Here is an 18,217-nt window from a genome sequence, read left to right on the forward strand (position 1 = left end):
GGGTCAACTGGAGAGTTATCTGCTGTTGATTTGGTTGGTCTTCACTAGCCCTGCTAAATCGACTGCTGGTGAATCGATCCCGGCTGTAGTGTAGACATAGCCGAAGGCAGACAACAACTAGCTTGAGACAGAGTATAAGGAAACAATGGGGCACTAGTGGTCAGTATGATAGGTTGTGGCATCAGCAGCCAGCCATTATGCTGTCTGTAGGCATCACAGAAGGAAGGGTTTTGAAGGAGGATAAGTTTTGCAGACATATACAGGGAAGCTCCTCCCACCTGAGGGGCAACATTGGCAAAACACAAAGGAGCTTGTTTGAAAATTTAACAACTGGGTGATGGAAGCACAGGCTGAGCTAGTAATAGGAGTAATTTTAATACTGAATGAGAAGGGTTGAGAAGGAAAAGGCCCAGACCAGTGTTCCTGCCACTTCAGCCTCATTTTCTACGGTACCTGCTTAGTAACTACATAATCTGATTTGTCAATCATGTCTAATTGCTCCTAGTAGTTGCCCAGCTATTGATTGTTAAATGGCTCAGGGTTTAACGAAGAGTTTGGCTTAGAAAAAGGAGGCAAATGTCTGCTGTATACCAGTTATCAGACATGGCTATAACAACCTCTTGACATATACAACAAAATTATCAGCAGTACAGAACTACAGCACCAAAAGCATCTGCTGTCACTGGATAAGTTTTTTTGTTTGAGTGACTTCCCCTTTTTAAAAAACAATCTACCAGTTCCTCAAAAGTATGTATCTAACTTTCAAATACTTGCCTATTATGTACAGCGTCATAAAACACAGGGTGCTAACAGTACAAATTCAGTTAAAGACAGAGGGGGAAGGCAAAGATGACTGTTTTTTGGATAACTGATGCTTGAATATGTTTTGTTACAGCTTAATTCTGAAGTGGGAATATGTTGGAAAAGGTGAAACATATATAAATACTAATCTTCATTAATGCTGCTACATTTTAGAAACTTTATGGATACAGTTACAGGAATAGATAGAATTGTCATTGTAGCTATATTGATTGTGCTCAAACCTTACAAGCATTCAGAAAAATACCTGAGACTTTAGCTTCAAACTGATTATTGCCTCTGGTTTGCTCTCGATGGACATAAAACAGCATCTTCCTGTGCTAATAATGAAAGATAAACTTCATGTGAGTAAACTAGGAAGTATGTTGAGTTTTAGTTATTCAAAAACTTGGGCAGCAGGATGTTGTCCAAAGGAAGATGGAGATGCTGTGTAAATACAGTAAGTTATTTAGTCAACTAACCAAATTAATCCTAATTGCTAGAACAAACTTACTTATTTCAGCCAAACAACCCACTTAACCATAAGTGAGGTTCTGAGGTAGTCAGTTGTTTTCACCAGATAAGCTGAAACTACAGCTGCATGCTCAAATCTTAACTTCAGCACAAGCAGAGTGAAGAGTAAACACAAGAAATGGTAAAAATGCCATACTCATTGATTAAAAGATTAGTTAGTTCTTATGTCCCCTTTCCAATTCTCGCACCTGCTCTAAAACATAAATCTTAGATAATAAAATCCTTGTGGCAGAGTACTATTTATTTTGTTTTAACAGGGCCCCCTACTCTTACTTGGAGGGGAGGGGGGCTCTAGATCAGAGCTGGGCAAACTATGGCCCATGGGCCACATCCAACCCATGGCACTGTCTTGCCCAGCCCTTGAGCTCCTGGCCCCTCCCCTACTGTCCCACAGCCAGGCTGGCAGCACTCTGGGCAGCAGGGTTGCGCGCTCCTGCTGAGCAGAGCAGTAGCATGTTTAGCTCTGGGCAGCACAGCTGCCAGACATGTGGCTCTGAGCAGCTTGGTAGGGGCCAGAGGATTGGATGGCGTGGAGGTTCTGTGGTCAGGGGATGGATAGGATCCCAGGGAGCTGTTAGGGGACAAGGAGCAGGGCAGGTTCTGAGGGGGGTGGGAGGGGGATAGCCTTCCCTGCCTGGCCCTCCATACAGTTTTGCAACCCCAAAGTGGCCCTCAGGCCAAAAAGTTTGCCCACCCTTGCTCTAGATGCTACCATAATTAATACTAAGTGATTTGTAACAATATGTAGTACTTAGCTGAGGAAGGGGAAAGGGGTAGGTAGGGATAAGCTAAAAGTCATTCTCTGTTAACGTTTTCTAGTCCATAAAAGATTACATTGCTTCTATCTGTTCACAGACAAACACATGGGGGTCAGAGGCTGATGCCATAGTCGATCTTCAAGATAAAATTTTATTTGAAAAAGTTACATAAAATATAGATTTTACATCACCAAATGTGATAACTACAGTTGGACACCTTTCAGATGGTGCATAAGATTACTTACCTTGTTGTACCAGCATCTAGTTATGCAAAAAAAAATCAAGTAGAATACACTACATCTGCTTTATATGTAATTACTTTTGAAAACAACTTGTGTCATGTAAACAATTGGTGAGACTGTTTTTGCTATGTATAATTAGTAAAATGTTAGACAGGGATTTTTCCCCTGAAACCCAGGTGCATACAAAATTTTCATGAGCATTCATAGGTTTGTTTAAGTGGGAAGAGGGAGTGCTTTAACACACAGACTACATCATGACCTGCTAGGCATATAAGAAAAGTTGGATGTTGTAAACAAGAGACTTACCATTTATTGGCATTAATTACAAAATAAAATATTAGACCATGATTTTCCATCATGTCTGTATCAGTATATGTTTTTATTTTATTAGAATGAAATAATGAGAAGCAAAATACATTAGGAATCCCAAATTCATCAAATTGCAGATAGGGTCCCACATTTTCTTCCTCGATGCTCTTTGTGTTTAGGCGGCCATGCAAACAAGTGCGTGAATGTTGACATCACTAACCGTCTTTCTGCAGTGCCCATGTGGCCACAAGTAGGTCAGATTCTCCCCTTGCTCCCTGAAGCAAAGGCATTATTCTGTCTATGCCCACTGCAGTTTTCCTCCTCTGTCCTGGAGATAACGGAATGAAAAGCTCACCACTGTTGTCAAGACTGCACTGTCCCTTTAAGGTACCACATTCCAGCATGGCTTACACAGCAGTCCTGGGGAGAATGGGAAAAGCAGTTACTAATGCTGAAAAGTCTAGTGTTAGAGTATTACTGATCAGCCTTAGAGGCAGAAAGCTCCCAAATCACAACAGATTCCAAGAAGCAGACACAAAATGTAAAAATCAAAAGTGTATAGTAGCAACATTGGTGCACATACTGTACCCATTTACAGCAGGGCAGAATCTGGCCCATGAACCTTACCTTAACTATGATGGTACTAGGAATACTAGACCAATTAAAACTTTTCCCATGGCTCAGAACAGACTAGTTAAACTATGGGATGGGATCCAGCAATCCTAATAGGACTAATTCCACAAGTCAGGGTTGCAAGATTGCAACCCATTGGTTGAACGGGGCCTTTTAAAGCTGTAATTTATTGTTATGATTGTCCCTAAAGACCAACCAAGAACAGGGTCCCATTGTAGTAGGTGCTATACAAACAGAGTAGCAGACAGTCCCTACATAAGAATGGCCATACTGGCTCAGACCAATGGTCCATCTAGCTCAGTATCCGGTCTTACGACAGTGGCCGATGCCAGATGCTTCAGAGGGAATGAACAAGGGATCTATCCCTTCCCATACAATCCCAACGTCTGCTAATCAGAGTCTTAGGGACACCCAGAGCATGGGGTTGCAACCCTGACCATCCTGGCTGATAGCCATTGATGAACCTATCCTCCATGAACTTTTCACACAACGCCCAGTCAACCCGTGGAACTCCTTGCCAGAAGATGTTGTGAAGGCCAAGACTATAAACAGGGTTCAAAAAAGAACCAAAGTTCATGGAGGATAGATCCATCAGTGGCTATTAGCCAGGATGGACAGGGATGGTGTCCCAAGCCTCTGTTTGCCAGAAGTCAGGAATGGGCAACGGGGGATGGATTACTTGATGATTACCTGTTCTGTTCATTCCCTCTGGGGCACCTGACATTGGCCACTGTCGGAGGACAAGATACTGGGCTAGATGGACTTTGGTCTGATCCAGTATGGTTGTTCTTATGTAATTCTTTTTTGAACTCAGTTATAGTTTTGACCTTCACAACATCCCCCAGCAACAAGTTCCACAGGATTGACTGTGCCCAAAGAGCATACAATCTAAACAGACAAGACAGACACACAGTGGGTGGTAAGGGACAGAACCACACAAGCAGAGTGAACAATGTGATGGGAACATGTTAGTTACACAATTTTTGTGTGTGTGTTTGTTGGGGATGGTCAGCCAAACAGAAAGGAAAGAACAGCCAATCCCCAAAGGCAACAGTACAGAATCAAACCCTTTCAGAGTTAAACTGTTAAACCACTGGATTATATTTTGACCAAATTATTATTAACTACACACCTGACAAATATTTTCAGGATACCTGAGGCATCTACATGAACTAAGTGTGTTTTGTTTTTAGTGAGCATCAACGGTGTTGAATTTTCATTTTACACACACTCTACGGTAGGTAAATTCAACAAGAGCTGATGTACCCCTTATGACTGAAAACACACAGCTTTAAGGGAAAGGAGTTTTTGTTTTGTTGTAAGTTACTAGACCGGGATGGGCAAACTATGGCTTGTGGGCTGGATCCAGCCCGCAGGATTGCCACCCCAGTGGCGCCACGGGCCCTGCGCCTCTCACCGGCACCACATCCCTGCAGAAGGGGGCAAAGGGCTCCATGCGTTAGTCTTGCCTGTGAGTACCTTCCCCGAAGCTCCCATTGGCTGGGAACTGGGAACCACGGCCAATGGGAGCTTTGGGGGAAGTAGCCACAGGAAGAGCAATGCATAGAGCTCTCTGCCCGCCCCCCCAGGAGCCGAAGGAACACGGTGCCAGCCGTTTCTGGGAGCAGCGCGTGGCCAGGAACCTGCCCTAGCCCCAGTGCATGCAGCTGCCACCCCCGAGCCACTCCAGGTAAGCGGCCCCGGGCCAGAGCCTGAACCCCTCCCGCACCCCACACCCCAACTCTCTGCCCCGAGCCCCCTGCTGCACCCTGACCCCAACTCCCTGCCGTGAGCCCCCTGCCATAGCCCTCACCCCTCCCTGCACCCCAATCCCCTGCCACAGCCTGCACCCCAACCCCCTGCCCTGAGCCCCTGCTGCACCTTGCACACCAACCCCCTTCCCTGAGCCCCCTCATACACCCCGCACCCCTCCTCTGCCCCAACCCCTTGCCCTGAGCCCCTTCCTGCACACCACACCCCAACCCCCTGCCCCGCATGCAATTTCCCCACCCAGATGTGGCCCTCAGACCAAAAATTTTGCCCACCCCTGTACTAGACCTTTCAGACCACAGAAGCCTAGTACACTGCAATTACTCAATGTTAAAGAAAGGAAACTAGCAAGCTGAAAAGAGGGGTTGACATATCTGCAGACCAAGATTTTAATCATACGTTCCAGACTTATTCCTGATTCTTTCATGCACTGCTCTGACTCACTTGTATTCAGGGGAAAATGAAGACAGACACCACCCCGCACCAGTTCTGGGCATGTGATACAGATGCACAAGCTGCGTGGCTTAAAGTGCATTTACTTCCTACGCAGATACACTCCTTAAAGAGCTGCATCATGAAAATGTGCACATATGTTGTTTGGGCACTCCTAGTTATAGTCCATGTTTAGGCACACCTATCTTCTTAAAAATCTGCCTGCACCAGCAGCGTGTGTTAAACTGAACAGGCTCAACATGCTTTAGGTTTATCTTGAATATTAAGACCAGATTCTTCTAATCAAGACCAGAGACACTGAATAAAGCCAAACTGCATGTTATCAAAGCAACAGAACCCTAATCTTTCCAATGCACAATTAAATCTACAATACAGGTCTGGATTCTGCAAAGCATTTAAATACATAATTTACTGAAATTAGGGCCAGAGTGACCCAATTCCTAGCAATAATTATTTAAAAGTTATAGGAGTTGGTGGATTTCTATTTAGCAACACCATACCACTTTAATTACATGTTAATCAACGCCTGTATTGCCCTCCAGACATTCCCTGTATGTCTCGCAACACCTTACAAACAATGGGTGGCTCTTCCAAAGGCAGAGCATACATGAGGGTTAAACTGGTAAACATTCTTTCATAAAATATTTTAACTGATAAAGGGTTTTGTTGTTGTTGCTGATTGCTGCTTAGGTAACTGTAAGCTCTCCTTGAGAGTAAGAGGATGTATTTTTAATTTGATGTGTGGGGACTGTGCTTACCAACTTTCGTTAATGTTAATGGAAATCCCATGTCTAAGCTCACAACAGGTCATGCTGAAAATTTTCCCCTTAACGTTTAACACAATACCGTTTAATAATAATCATGAAAGTACATTTATTACACTTTGTATTCATTGTTAGCCCACATCAGAAAAAGATTTGTTGGGATAACATCATATGATGATGGATTCAAAAGTCAGTGCCCTTTGGTAAAAAGGAAGACTGTAACAAGTATATTTTATATCAAACAGATTGAAAATAAGGCCCTATCCACTTGAAAACAGAAACCACGCTAGCAATACCATCATTTTGTGTAACTCCAGACAGAATATGGTCCTTTCTGTGAAGCCAATATATTAAAAGCTCTGGTACTGACTGTATCAAAACCACCGTTAAACAGGAGCTTTGTACATGATTTTTAAACCTGATGCATTACCTTTATCACTCTATCCACATCCTGTTTATTTAGATCCTCTCCACATTCTTGGCTCAACTGATGCTGGATGACGTTCCTGCGCACTCGATAATTTTTGGTAAAGATTTTAAGCAAAACCTGCCGATGCTTTAAAACAAAAGTTTATTTTAACACACAAGAGAAAAATTATCTGCATTATATTTCCAAACATGAAACGAGAAAACCACGGTCGGCTCTAAACAAGCTTTGAGGTACATCATTTGGCACAACACGTTCGCTGAACTGTGTTAAAGAAATCTTCCTTCGTAAATCCCTCTCCAGACAGTCCCATACTAGCATGCTAGAACTACAGCAAGTATAAGAATGATACTTAGCATGTACAGTGTATTTCTGTATTCAAATCATTGTATAAACGTTAGCTAATTAAGTCCTGCAACACCCTTCTGAGGAAGGTATTATCCCCCTTATACAGAGAGAAACTGAGGCAGAGACAGTTTAATTAATGGAGCTAGAATTTGAGCTAAGCTTAGAACTCAGGAGTTCCTGGCCTTCTGCTCACTCCACTGGACTAGATTCTCTATAATGAACATCTAGAGCATGCTGCTGTGGGTCTTTCCTGTGAAAATTGTTTTATATTGTGAACATGGACTTTCTGCTTCCTTATGTCCCATTACTCTCAATTTACAGTAGTAACAATTAAAAAGTCAGTGGATGCCCACAAGTGCCACAGTTACTTCCCATTCTAGCTATAAGGAAATTCAGACCTCTCAGGTACCGCCATAGGGTAACTATTGGATAATGCTGACTTTTTAAACAGCAAGGAACAGTTTAATATGCTCTAAGGCCTGGTTTGAATGGAGCAGCAAACTGGTGCTACTCACGTCTACAAAGCTATTTACACTAGTGTTTAATGAGCAGCCTATGTTATTGCTTCTGTCCACTCTCTCATACCCCAGTGAAGCAATCATCACTACTGGGGACTGAGCACTGCCTCCCAGCTTGGAGTAGCTTGGCACTGGAAACCACAGACTCCAAGGGGGGGAAGAGGGGAGTCATGGGAGAGGGGGAGACAGCCCGTTGTATCACTTTTAAAAGCAAGAATGCAAATAATACCAAGCTCCCAGCAACCAGTAATCTGGGAATGACTTGGCTAGATTTACAGCCATGTTTGCCTTTACCTGGTCGTAAATGTCACCAGCTTCCCAAAGTGCATAAACCTTTAATTCATCCGGTGAAACAGCATGAATCTGTGGGGGAAACTAAGAACAGTTTGCACCAGTCAGGGTGGTTGCTTTAATTTTAGTTACAGGCTGTTAAAACACATCATCTTCAATGAGTGAATGTTGGAAGCTCCAGGAACACTTCAGCAGCCTTATATTGCCCCAATTAAGCCAAAGCCATGTTTGATCAGCACCTTTATTCACTATTAGTGAAATTCACTCATGCACTAAGGGTCCACCCACAGTGCCTATGGACTGCTTAAACTTTGTTTTGAGGGTGTAAGTGGGAATTAACTAGCACACAGGGCTTGTGCAGGCTCTCTGCCACTGAGGCATGGGCAGTGGGGGCATTTCACCCTTTGGATGCAACTGCTAAACACTGAGAGAGCAATGCCTGTGCTTGAATGTTAAAGGATATTTCACGGCAACAAAACATTTAGTTCTCTCTGTAAGCAGCGACTGACACACACATTTGCTTCTATGCTAAAAGTTGCTCTGAGCTGTTCTCTGCTATTGCACGAAGTAGGATTTCACTCTTTCTAGAAGTTTTTACATGGACTATGGCAGTTTTTAGGGTGCCTAGGTGCTACAGTTATACACATATATAAATAGATAGAGAGATACAGTAGAAAGTTTAGATTAGACAGATATTCAATTGTCACTCCTGGAGCCACCAAAAGCATGGGAAAACTTTACCCAACACAGGGTGAGGGAAAAATATGGCATTGCTGAAACACCCATCATTTCTGTCTTGTGGGCAGGCTACACAATCCCACAAGAATGAACAGTAAACTGCTTGTGAAGCCAGCAGACTCAGAAAATGAAACACGTTTAATTTCAAGCACCCACGCAGGGAAACAAGCCTTTGGTTTTTCTCAGCTGCCATGCCCTCATGCCGCTCTCCACCTCACAAGCGATGCAGCAGCCCCCACCTCACCACTCACACACCATATAAATGCTTACATGGAAAAATAAAAAACCTCTCTCTTAGCCCCAACATCTTCCCTCAGAGCATGCTCTGACTCTTGACATAGTTCCTCCTTCAGGTCACTAATAATTCATTCCTTGCCAATGACAACCTAATTTTCAAAATCAACCATCAGAGGCGAACAAGCCCATTCAGATTCCCTACCCTATGGCACAAGGATGATCATTTGTTCCATTCCATTTCTTGTCACACTTAATGGTTAGCCGGTACAAAACATACCTTTCCTCCCATCCCTCACAGGCTTAGATGAAAGCCCTGGATGACTGTGCCAGAAATCCTAGTCTTTACATTCACACTTAATTTATACTCTTACTGTAAAGAGGAAAGATGTTGTTTGGTAGGAGCTACCTGGTGAGATTAACAGCTCAGAATCCTGCATTGCTCCAATATCGTGAGACACATCATGTACATTTTAACAAACTTTAGAATCTCTTGACACTTCAGACTTTTCTCTCCTCAAAGGAATGCTGGCTAATAAAGGCTGGCCTCCTATGGTATGCATATCCCACAGATAAAAGCAGACATCAGATTCTCACAGGAAAATGAATTATGATCAAGGCCTGAGAGAGGGACAATGCGTGGAGCAAGAAGTGTTTATTCCAACACTGTGTTACATATCACTTGCTCTCCTTTGTCTGACAGAGCTCTGAAACAGACCTGTACTGCAAGATGCTCTTTCCCTGACCCAATCACACTACCACGCCTGCATTTATCTTGGCCATTCAGGAACTCTGGTTCTAAGCCAATGTGGTTTTACCAAGCCTCAGCAGCCGGAATGCCTCCAAGGAAACAGATGACTGGGAGCTAAAAATAAATAAATAAATATAAACTTCTCGTCTTCCCCCTTCATGAAGCGTCTGCAAGACACTATTACCAAGATCATCTCACTCTCCTGCTAATCCCAGTACATCGACCCACCTCAGGATTTGGGCAGAGGCCAGCAGTCCTTCCTACAGGGCTTCCATCAAGACACAAGGAAGGTGGAGTGGCCCTCCAGTGCCCTTCAAAGACCTAGGAAAGGGATCCTAGTGAGGGAAGGCAGCAACCCTAAGAGGGGGAAGGGTGCCACTACTCAAAGAGGTTAATGGATTTTCCTTGTGTGCAAACATCCTCCCCATGGCACTGTGGAACTTCAAACAGAGGCTCACTCCAAGTGTGAGTGCTGAATGTGACTATGCAGCAAAACTATTTGTTCAAGGCTTCCTTTCCCTTGCCCTAGCCTGTCCTGGACTGTCAGATTGCCTGGAATCTTAGGTTAAAGGAAACAACAGTCAATTGCATTCAAGTGTAGGTCTACCCAAGACTCGCTCTCTGGATCCCACCACTGTGCTAATGACGGAGCATTTCTTTTGGCTTGAAGATATTACAATGCTACCAAGTATGAGCAGGCAAAGTACCTCCGCAATAGGTGCCTAACGGCTTCGATTGCAGCAAGCAGCGTCTCAGTGGATTCTAGTACAAAGACACAGCAACCATTAGACTAACTTGCACTCTAAGCGCATCGGGTCAGAGTCAGTAAATCCTTCATTTCTATGGGAGAGAACTGGTAAAGGCTTTAACCAAGTTTTCAGCAATGCATTTTCTGTGATGTGGCAGCTTGACTGCACCCCTCCTGGAGGGCCTTGTTTTCATTACCTCAGTTCATTAGTTTTTAATCACTGGAGCAACTTCATTACAGAAAATTAACATGTAATTATTGCATCAAGTGATAAAATGAAAGGTCCTTGCACTGCTAAGAAGGTCTTGGGTTCCAACGGATCCACCAAGGGACGCAGCCCATGCCCAAGAAAGCCCTATGTCCACATGGAGTGCTTGGTGAGTGTAAACACACCACAACTAATCTCAACCCCCTCTGCGAGAGGCAGGGAAAGGGGCTCCTGGTGGAAAGGATTTATGCTGGTGATTGCAGCAGTGCAGGGTCCCTTTATCTAAACAGTGGGATTTGTAACAAGGCTCATGATAAGCCGTGTGCTTCTAGGAATGACCAATGCGCTTGCAGCCAACATTAGACAACAGATGCCACGCTCTGGTGGGCTGGATGGGCCTAAAAGCCTCCACACTGTCCCTTCAGTAGGGAATGTCCGGATTTAAGTCAGGTTCTATATTTAAAGCTTCTGTTACATGTTCCACAGGAGAGAGGCAATTCCCTCTCGCTGTCCAGCTTCCTCAGGAGTTGTTTTTTAAAAAACAGTATGTTCACCTCCTTCCCCATGAAGTTTAAGTAATAATATAATGAAGTAATTTACAAAGTTTCAAAACCAACCCAACCTGAAGAAATGACCGCACCAGCAATGGCCTCAGCTAATTAACATTCGCAGTATGTGCAGCCACATCACATGAAAGAAAGCGAGACCCTGAAACAGCCACAGGACGAGGCTCCAGGTGGAAAACCAGCCAGGAAGAGCAGGGATTTAGAAGTCACCGGGCAGAAGGGAGAAGAAATCATTTAATTGGGGACTTTCTCTAGAAGCATTTCAAGTCCATTACTTACCTCCCAGCTGCCACACTGTATACCTACCATGCATGCATGGCCACCATACTATAGTATTCCTACCTCCCCACAACAGGCCTTGTTCCTTAGCTGAGTCTTAATTCCCATGCTCTAGTACTACTTCTGAATTATTTCCTGCTCCCCTCACTCAGTCCTCCTCCTGACCTTTGTCCTGCCTCCTCCTTCAAGCAGCTGTCTCTTCTCTTTTTCTCTCCCCCAAAAGGCAGTGGACTGCAAGTTCTCTCCCTAGCTGCAAACTGACCAGGACTGCTACCTGGCTTGTAAACTGGTTTCACCCTTAGACTCTCTCTGCATTCACTACAATGGTAGCTCTCTTCCCTCCACTAATTGAGCTATTTTCACACAGTGCTGCAGGAAGTCCTAACTCTCAAACATACAAACATTTCCCTGTCTTTATAGCAGCCACAGAAACGCCTACAAGAAAAGGAAATTTAACAGCCAGTGACCAAAGGAACGTGGCACAGGCACAGCATGTGACTCCTGCTATATTTTCCCCAGCCACTTGTTGTATTGCCAGGTGTGTCCTGCGCCCCTGAGATAACAGATACCATTGTTCCTTCCACAGCAGCCCTGAGAACAGGGAGCTTGTACAGCCCTGGCTACAGCAAATGGACCTGGGATTTGGATCACTTCAGACTGCTTCGTGGAATCGTGAGGATAACAACTAGTGAAGCACTGGGGTCCAGTCCATAGGAAGCTGTACCTGTGAGTTTCTTTATGCGGACCAGGAGAGCACTGTAGGGGGCCAGCACTCAAGCAAGGATTGTGGGAAGCAGGAAGTCAGCCAGCCAAAGCCCCATCTTCAATGGGCCGAGAGGCAGCTGCTCAGAGGGATATCTGTCCCAGCCACACAATGTGGATGCACTGTGTAGGTCACAGTATGTTTAAAAGCACCCCAGCCACTCAGCACGTGTGCCCTTCCCGACGTGTACAATATAAAGAGGATACTTACAGGCACCAAAATCTGTTTGCAGCCAGTGTCCAATACCATGTCTTGTAACATTTTGTCTGAAATGCCACTAAACAACGTGTGTCCCGGGGGCAGACTGGCTAAGTGAAGATTAAATAACCGTTTAAGCTCACTCAGAGTGAGAACAAACTGTTTCTTAAACGTCTTCATCACAAACGCTTTCAGTTCCTGTGCAACTCGATCCATGCACCCGCCTGGCAAGTGGCCGTTTAACGAGTCCATGGAGTTTTCCTCTGAATGGATCCCATTGACCATGCCATTGTTCATAATCTCATAGGTGGACGCGTCCATAGGCTCCTCGTCGCTCAAAGGCTCCTCTTTAATGCAGACATTGGAAATATCCATCTTGGATGGAGAGTCATTGGCTTTGCTCTCTGCCTTTTTCTTTTGTAACTCTTTCTCCAGCAGCCCATAGTTCTGTTTGACTTTTGCTTTAGCCATATTGACCCTTTGTTCCCCAGAAACCAGAAGTGGGTGAGCTAGTAAGATATAAGAGTAAAACACTGTTAGAGAATCTTGGACATTAATTCTACAGTATATTTATTAAACAGACCTTAGTGAATTAACGGCACTGAACAAAGTTTACTCCAGAGATCCAAGACCCCAAAGTGATTTCAGACTAGATTTTGTTTTTAAAATAATTGAACAAGCAGAGAAAAATTTCAATAACTGCTAGCAAGATACTTAGGGCTTGACTTTTCAGAAGTATCAAGCCCACGGCCATGGGAAAACATGCTTGTGTGAGTCTTAGAGCCCTGTGTGAATCAGGAATTGCACATACAACTGCACACACATTTCTGCTTGCACCCCTAGACTCCCGACATCTTTGTAAGAGAAGGTTTTTCAAGAGAGGCTGGATGCCCATAGAATTGCTGCAAGGAGAAAACCAGCTGCAGCAATTGCTATAGCTACTACACAGGATGTTGCATGCTTGCAAATGGGAGAATGGATGGGAAAGTGATTTGAGTGACCGCTGATCAGAGGGAAGGTGGTGAATCCAGCAGACCTTCTCTATTAGGATATGGTCCATAGCACGAAAGAGATCGAGAACCCCTTTTCTGTAGTAACTACAGAGTCTGGAAATGGGGAGTCCTCTCCCTCCCTAATCCTGGCCACCTTTGTACATCCATTCTCAGCAAATGGGGGTGTGACAGAGGAATTGCAAGCTTCAGTACCAAGGGAGTAAAATAAAGTACACTATATTTTATAGTAAACTGCATGCACGTACTCAGCACATACTTATCTTCTATGCCATTAGGTCTACTAATTCTTTTCCAAATAACCCAACACCTAATCCTTCTCAGCAGATAAGATAGAGGGTATTGAAATGTATTCATGTGTCCATTTGTCAGTTCTGCTTGCAGTCTCCATGGACTCCAATGTCTGGTAAATAACCAAGTACTTAGCTCAAACTCCCTGGAATCTCAAGTTTTCATAACCTCTTATGATTACAGAACAGCTGCTTTAAACTTTCACTGGCTGCAATGGTGGAGAATCACCTTGAAAAGAGAAGGCCTTGTACCTCCTTAGACCCCCTGTTAAACTAATTCTTCACTAATAGCTTAACCATCACCCATCGCAGAACAGAGTAGGGGAACTGCTAATTTCCACAGGTTTATAAACTATGGGGCTATCACAATGGTGAGAATAACTCTGACGACTGCGCTGCCCTTAATGAGGAAGTAGAGTCTATTACACGCATGGATTCTCTGTGCTGGGGAATCCTCAGTTGTGCCTATATGGCAGTTTTAAGGTTGCCTTGTCCCACCCTGGTGGTTTAAGCTCACCTTAATGTAGCCCAGAATCTGCCCCAAACAATCAAAAGGGAAACTGCAGACTCATCCCCCCTCCCCCCCAAAAAAGAAGTGACGCACAGAAATTACACTAGAAACACAAACAGGAGAGTATATTTCATAATGATCTTAATCATTAGTATACCTGATTGTCCATCTTGTTTCTTTGGCGTCAAATGTTCCTTTAATAGATTATAGACCTTTTCTAATCTGAAATTCAAGAAAAAATACACAAGAGTATTTTTTTTTAGTTTGGCATTCCTACACCCGAACACAGACATTTCGGCTTTAGCTCCTTTGGCATTTTTGAAAGGCTAAAGCATTTGGAGATGGTCAATGGCCCAGTGAAATTGGGAACCATGGAACAGTCCCATCATACAACTGCCCTTTAAAAGGGACATGTAGAGGAAGTGCAGATCAAAATACTACCATGCTACAATCTATAGTCATGGGACAGTTGGTATTTGTACATCTTTAATTTATCCCCCAGAAGAAAGCAAATCATTTACTTGGCCTGAATGCCCATCCACAGCATATTCTGCCTCTGAACCACATCTGGATGCTTTTTAACAAAGTCTTCATCATAAGGGAGCAAGAATTCCCAGCCTTTGTTTATTCTTGCAATAGACATGTGCTCTAAGAAGTCCTTCACATCTTCCGGGCAAAGCTGAAAGAAAGAAAGAAGTGTAACAGGTCAGGGAAACCACACCTGCAGCCATACAAACCTGGGCTGTGATATCACCAAATAAGAAGAGTTGGGCTGGATTAAGGTTTGGGTAGGAGACTGCCAAGAAAAGCAGTCTCCCGGCAATTCAACAGGAGATGGTCTTCCCTCTGAGTCAGTACCAGGAGGGACCATATTTCAGAAGGGACCTAAAACTAAGAAGTAGTTAAATAGTCTGCAGCACTTTTTGCAAAACTAGGGGAGTTATCCCCAATATCCTGAACAAACTGCACTGTGGATAATTATATTCCACATATCTAAGCGTTCTCTGAAGTTTAGACTTCTCGGTTGCTGTTAAAAGCCCAGAGGCGGCTGCATTTCAGCTATAGGTGAAGCAACCCTCTAGGTACACATCCATCTCCACCGTTGGCAAGGTGCATTAGAAAATTTCAGAATGTAAGATTATTAAATCCCTACATAAAATTAACTCATTCTGTCATTTTATTTTGTGTGATTTTTTTTTTTAATCCTTACAGTGCTTTTTCACTTTTAATCCCATTTACTTTACGGATACTAACGTGCTTGAGCAGATGATTCAGCGATCAGGTGCCTGAGTTGCTCTTAAGCAATTAAGAGCTACCCTCCCCTGAGGAGGATGAATGTTTTGATTCGTCATGCATTTGCGGTCTCCTCTATGCAGTACACATCTGAAGCAACACTGTCCTAGGTTAGCAATAATGGGAATTAGCAGTGAAATGTGTCAGGTAATGTCCTAAAGTCAGCAGTAAAATGGGTCACCACTGTGTGCGGTGCTAGGAGGAAAGGCAAGCATCAGTGTGAATTAGCCACAAATGCAGCTATTGACAATTCCCACTGCTTATCATATGCCCCTGGTTTAGAAAAAATTGTTACTCACTTTTGTGACTGTGGCCACTTCCTTTCGCACGACCCAGCGATCCTGTGTAAACTTCCACATCTGGGGGAAATAAAGAGGGGGGGCGGGGAGACATATTTTAGGAAGCTGCATTACTAAAGAACAGATGCACTGTTGTGACAACGGCATAACCAGAAACCAGGAACCTTTCAAGAATGCAGGGGTGGGCAATTCTCAGCCAGGCAAGTGGGTCAACTGGGGCAAATACAGACCTGGCATGGTCTATTCCTGTAGACATTTTCCTTGAATGATAAGAAAGGACACAAAAACAAAAGTTCTAGCGAAATCCAAGATTTGCCTTGGTGAAGCTGTGGCGGAAATTGCACTTAGATCCTCTGAAATTTACATTAAACATGGTTTAAAAAAACCAAACAAACATGACAAAAACCTAACGAATATTGAGGAAGCTCATTGTTATTCTGTGACTTTACAGGCATCATCAGGGGTAGCACTCGGAATGTTCTGCTCCAAAACCATGTGTTTTGCCACTTGCCCAAGAAGAAATCTCCATGAGCTGTCACTAACAGTGAAGTTTATATCCTTTTTATATGTCAACCAGTGCAGGACTCCCATCCTCTCTCTTAGTCCTTTCTACAGCACCCATCACCGTAAAAGGAAGTGTGGTGAGCATGCCTGCACCAGTACATTACAGTCACTTAGATTGCTACCCACTGCCCCCACTCCACACACACACACAAGCTTGGGCCAGTTCAGTTTATGGAGGTTTTAATACATTTTGGAGGGTTGGGGGCAGGAATTTGAACCCTCGTTGCTACCAATTCCTCCCTCCCCACTCTCTGCCCTGTCACAGCCTAGGGCGTAAAAAATCACGAGCAACTGGGCTGTTTCTGTATGTCCTTTCACCTTCTTCAGCTTCTCTCCCCCTACATACTAATCGACACAGCTGCCCCAATGCACTAGCACACACGTCTTTAAAACCACAAGCTATCACTGACTCCAGTAAAGGAGACAATTGTGAACATACCCTTCTTGCAACTATTCATACACCAAAACTGCCAGCTTTCCCACAGGACACTCTCTATTCAACCAGACTGCTGAACATGCCACCTCCTCTGGGCCTAGCATTACTGCTGCTCCACTACTCAGCTAAGTGCAGTAGTGGTTTTGGTCCCCAGAATCCCCAAAACTTCAAATGCAATACTCTCGGGCACTGCCTCTTTCCCATGCCTCCGGGAATAAGAGTTACCCCTGAATCTGGGTCTCCTATATGGCAGCACATTGAGCAGCTTTCAAGATGTGTCAGAAAGTCAATTTTAATTACCGTCAGTTTGGGCTCACACAGAGACTAATCTTACAGCAGCTGACCGCCCAGGAGAGAAACTAAGCAGACTGCAAACATCAGAGTGATCAGCTCTAATAGGAAAATGACAGGGTCACACACATGCTTGTATCTGTCCATTAGAGATGGAAGCCACAGAGCATGGCAAATGTTGAAGTTATTTTGGGATTAGTTCTCCTTAGATTGTTTGTAAAGTCAAACGCGGTCTCTAGTGTCTGTTCCCTGCTGGGGTTTATAGATAGATAGAGAGTGTGTGTGTGTCCTGTACTCATAATTTATATTTGCACTTATTGTTCATGAAAGGTGCTAGATCAGCAGCTCTGGGAGCGAAGCCCTTTTACTGAACAACAGGGCATGCATAGCAAGTACAGTGCGTCCCTAGCATCTCCCTGCAAAGGTCCTTCAGTTCTGCCCTAGAGGGACCACCTCTGAGGGTGATAGGCTGTTCAGTCTCCATCAGCCTCTCTGCAGAGCCTGCCATTAAGTGGGTTAGCATGATGGCGGCTTTGTGTCATATTTTAAAATGTGATAACTGTTATTAGGTAGATGATCTGACACCTAGATCTGACTGACACCCGTCAATCAATCACATGACTAGCAAGTGACAATCAATATATTTCCATGTTGATTCTCTTAACTCCTTCAACAAAATCTTCAGGAGTAATTTAGAGATTATTTCTTTGGAACAAACCTCAGATCACAGAAGAACAGTACAGATTAGCAATGATGTGGTCAGTTATGCCAACTTCATCTTATTTGGGTTTTGGCACTGGAAAACAAACAGAGCGTATCTATACTTACAACAAAGTCTCTTCCCCTGCAAAGCACTTCTGCAGGGACTCCACTGTGTGGGCTAGAGGTATCTTTTGGATAGAGGACATCGCTGTTAATTAAAAGAGGAAATAATTAATTAATTATGATGCATTGCAACTAAATATTATCAGTGAGGATTTTTAACAGAGTGTATATGCCCTGTATACGCATCCATTCACTGGTCAAAAGACACCTTTCATCCAGCCAAGTTTGCAGGCTTTACACAAATTCCAATGAAGTTAAAGCCCTGTCTGCATCAAGAGAATTCACACTGGAGTGGCTACATCAGCGCAGTTCACACTAGTGCAAAGAGGGGCTTAGACAAGTGAAGATTTTTCTGGTAACAAACAGAA

General features: G+C 43.9%; 1 protein-coding gene across 1 annotated transcript in view; it reads right to left on the reverse strand.

The window, feature by feature from the left end:
• Window positions 1-2,223: 2,223 nt before the first annotated feature.
• Window positions 2,224-18,217, reverse strand: part of POLR3E (RNA polymerase III subunit E) — a 37,389-nt gene continuing 21,395 nt past the window's right edge. Inside the window, exons 14-21 of the mRNA XM_077827763.1 lie at window positions 17,853-17,934; window positions 15,734-15,793; window positions 14,663-14,820; window positions 14,299-14,363; window positions 12,343-12,839; window positions 7,849-7,929; window positions 6,692-6,817; window positions 2,224-3,061 (exon numbers count right to left, since the gene is read on the reverse strand). Coding sequence (XP_077683889.1) covers window positions 3,005-3,061; window positions 6,692-6,817; window positions 7,849-7,929; window positions 12,343-12,839; window positions 14,299-14,363; window positions 14,663-14,820; window positions 15,734-15,793; window positions 17,853-17,934 — 1,126 coding nt within the window. The 3' untranslated portion in view covers window positions 2,224-3,004. The remainder of the gene's footprint in view (window positions 3,062-6,691; window positions 6,818-7,848; window positions 7,930-12,342; window positions 12,840-14,298; window positions 14,364-14,662; window positions 14,821-15,733; window positions 15,794-17,852; window positions 17,935-18,217) is intronic.

Source organism: Eretmochelys imbricata, chromosome 10 (genome assembly GCF_965152235.1).
Source record: "Eretmochelys imbricata isolate rEreImb1 chromosome 10, rEreImb1.hap1, whole genome shotgun sequence".
Taxonomy (NCBI): Eukaryota; Metazoa; Chordata; order Testudines; family Cheloniidae; genus Eretmochelys; species Eretmochelys imbricata.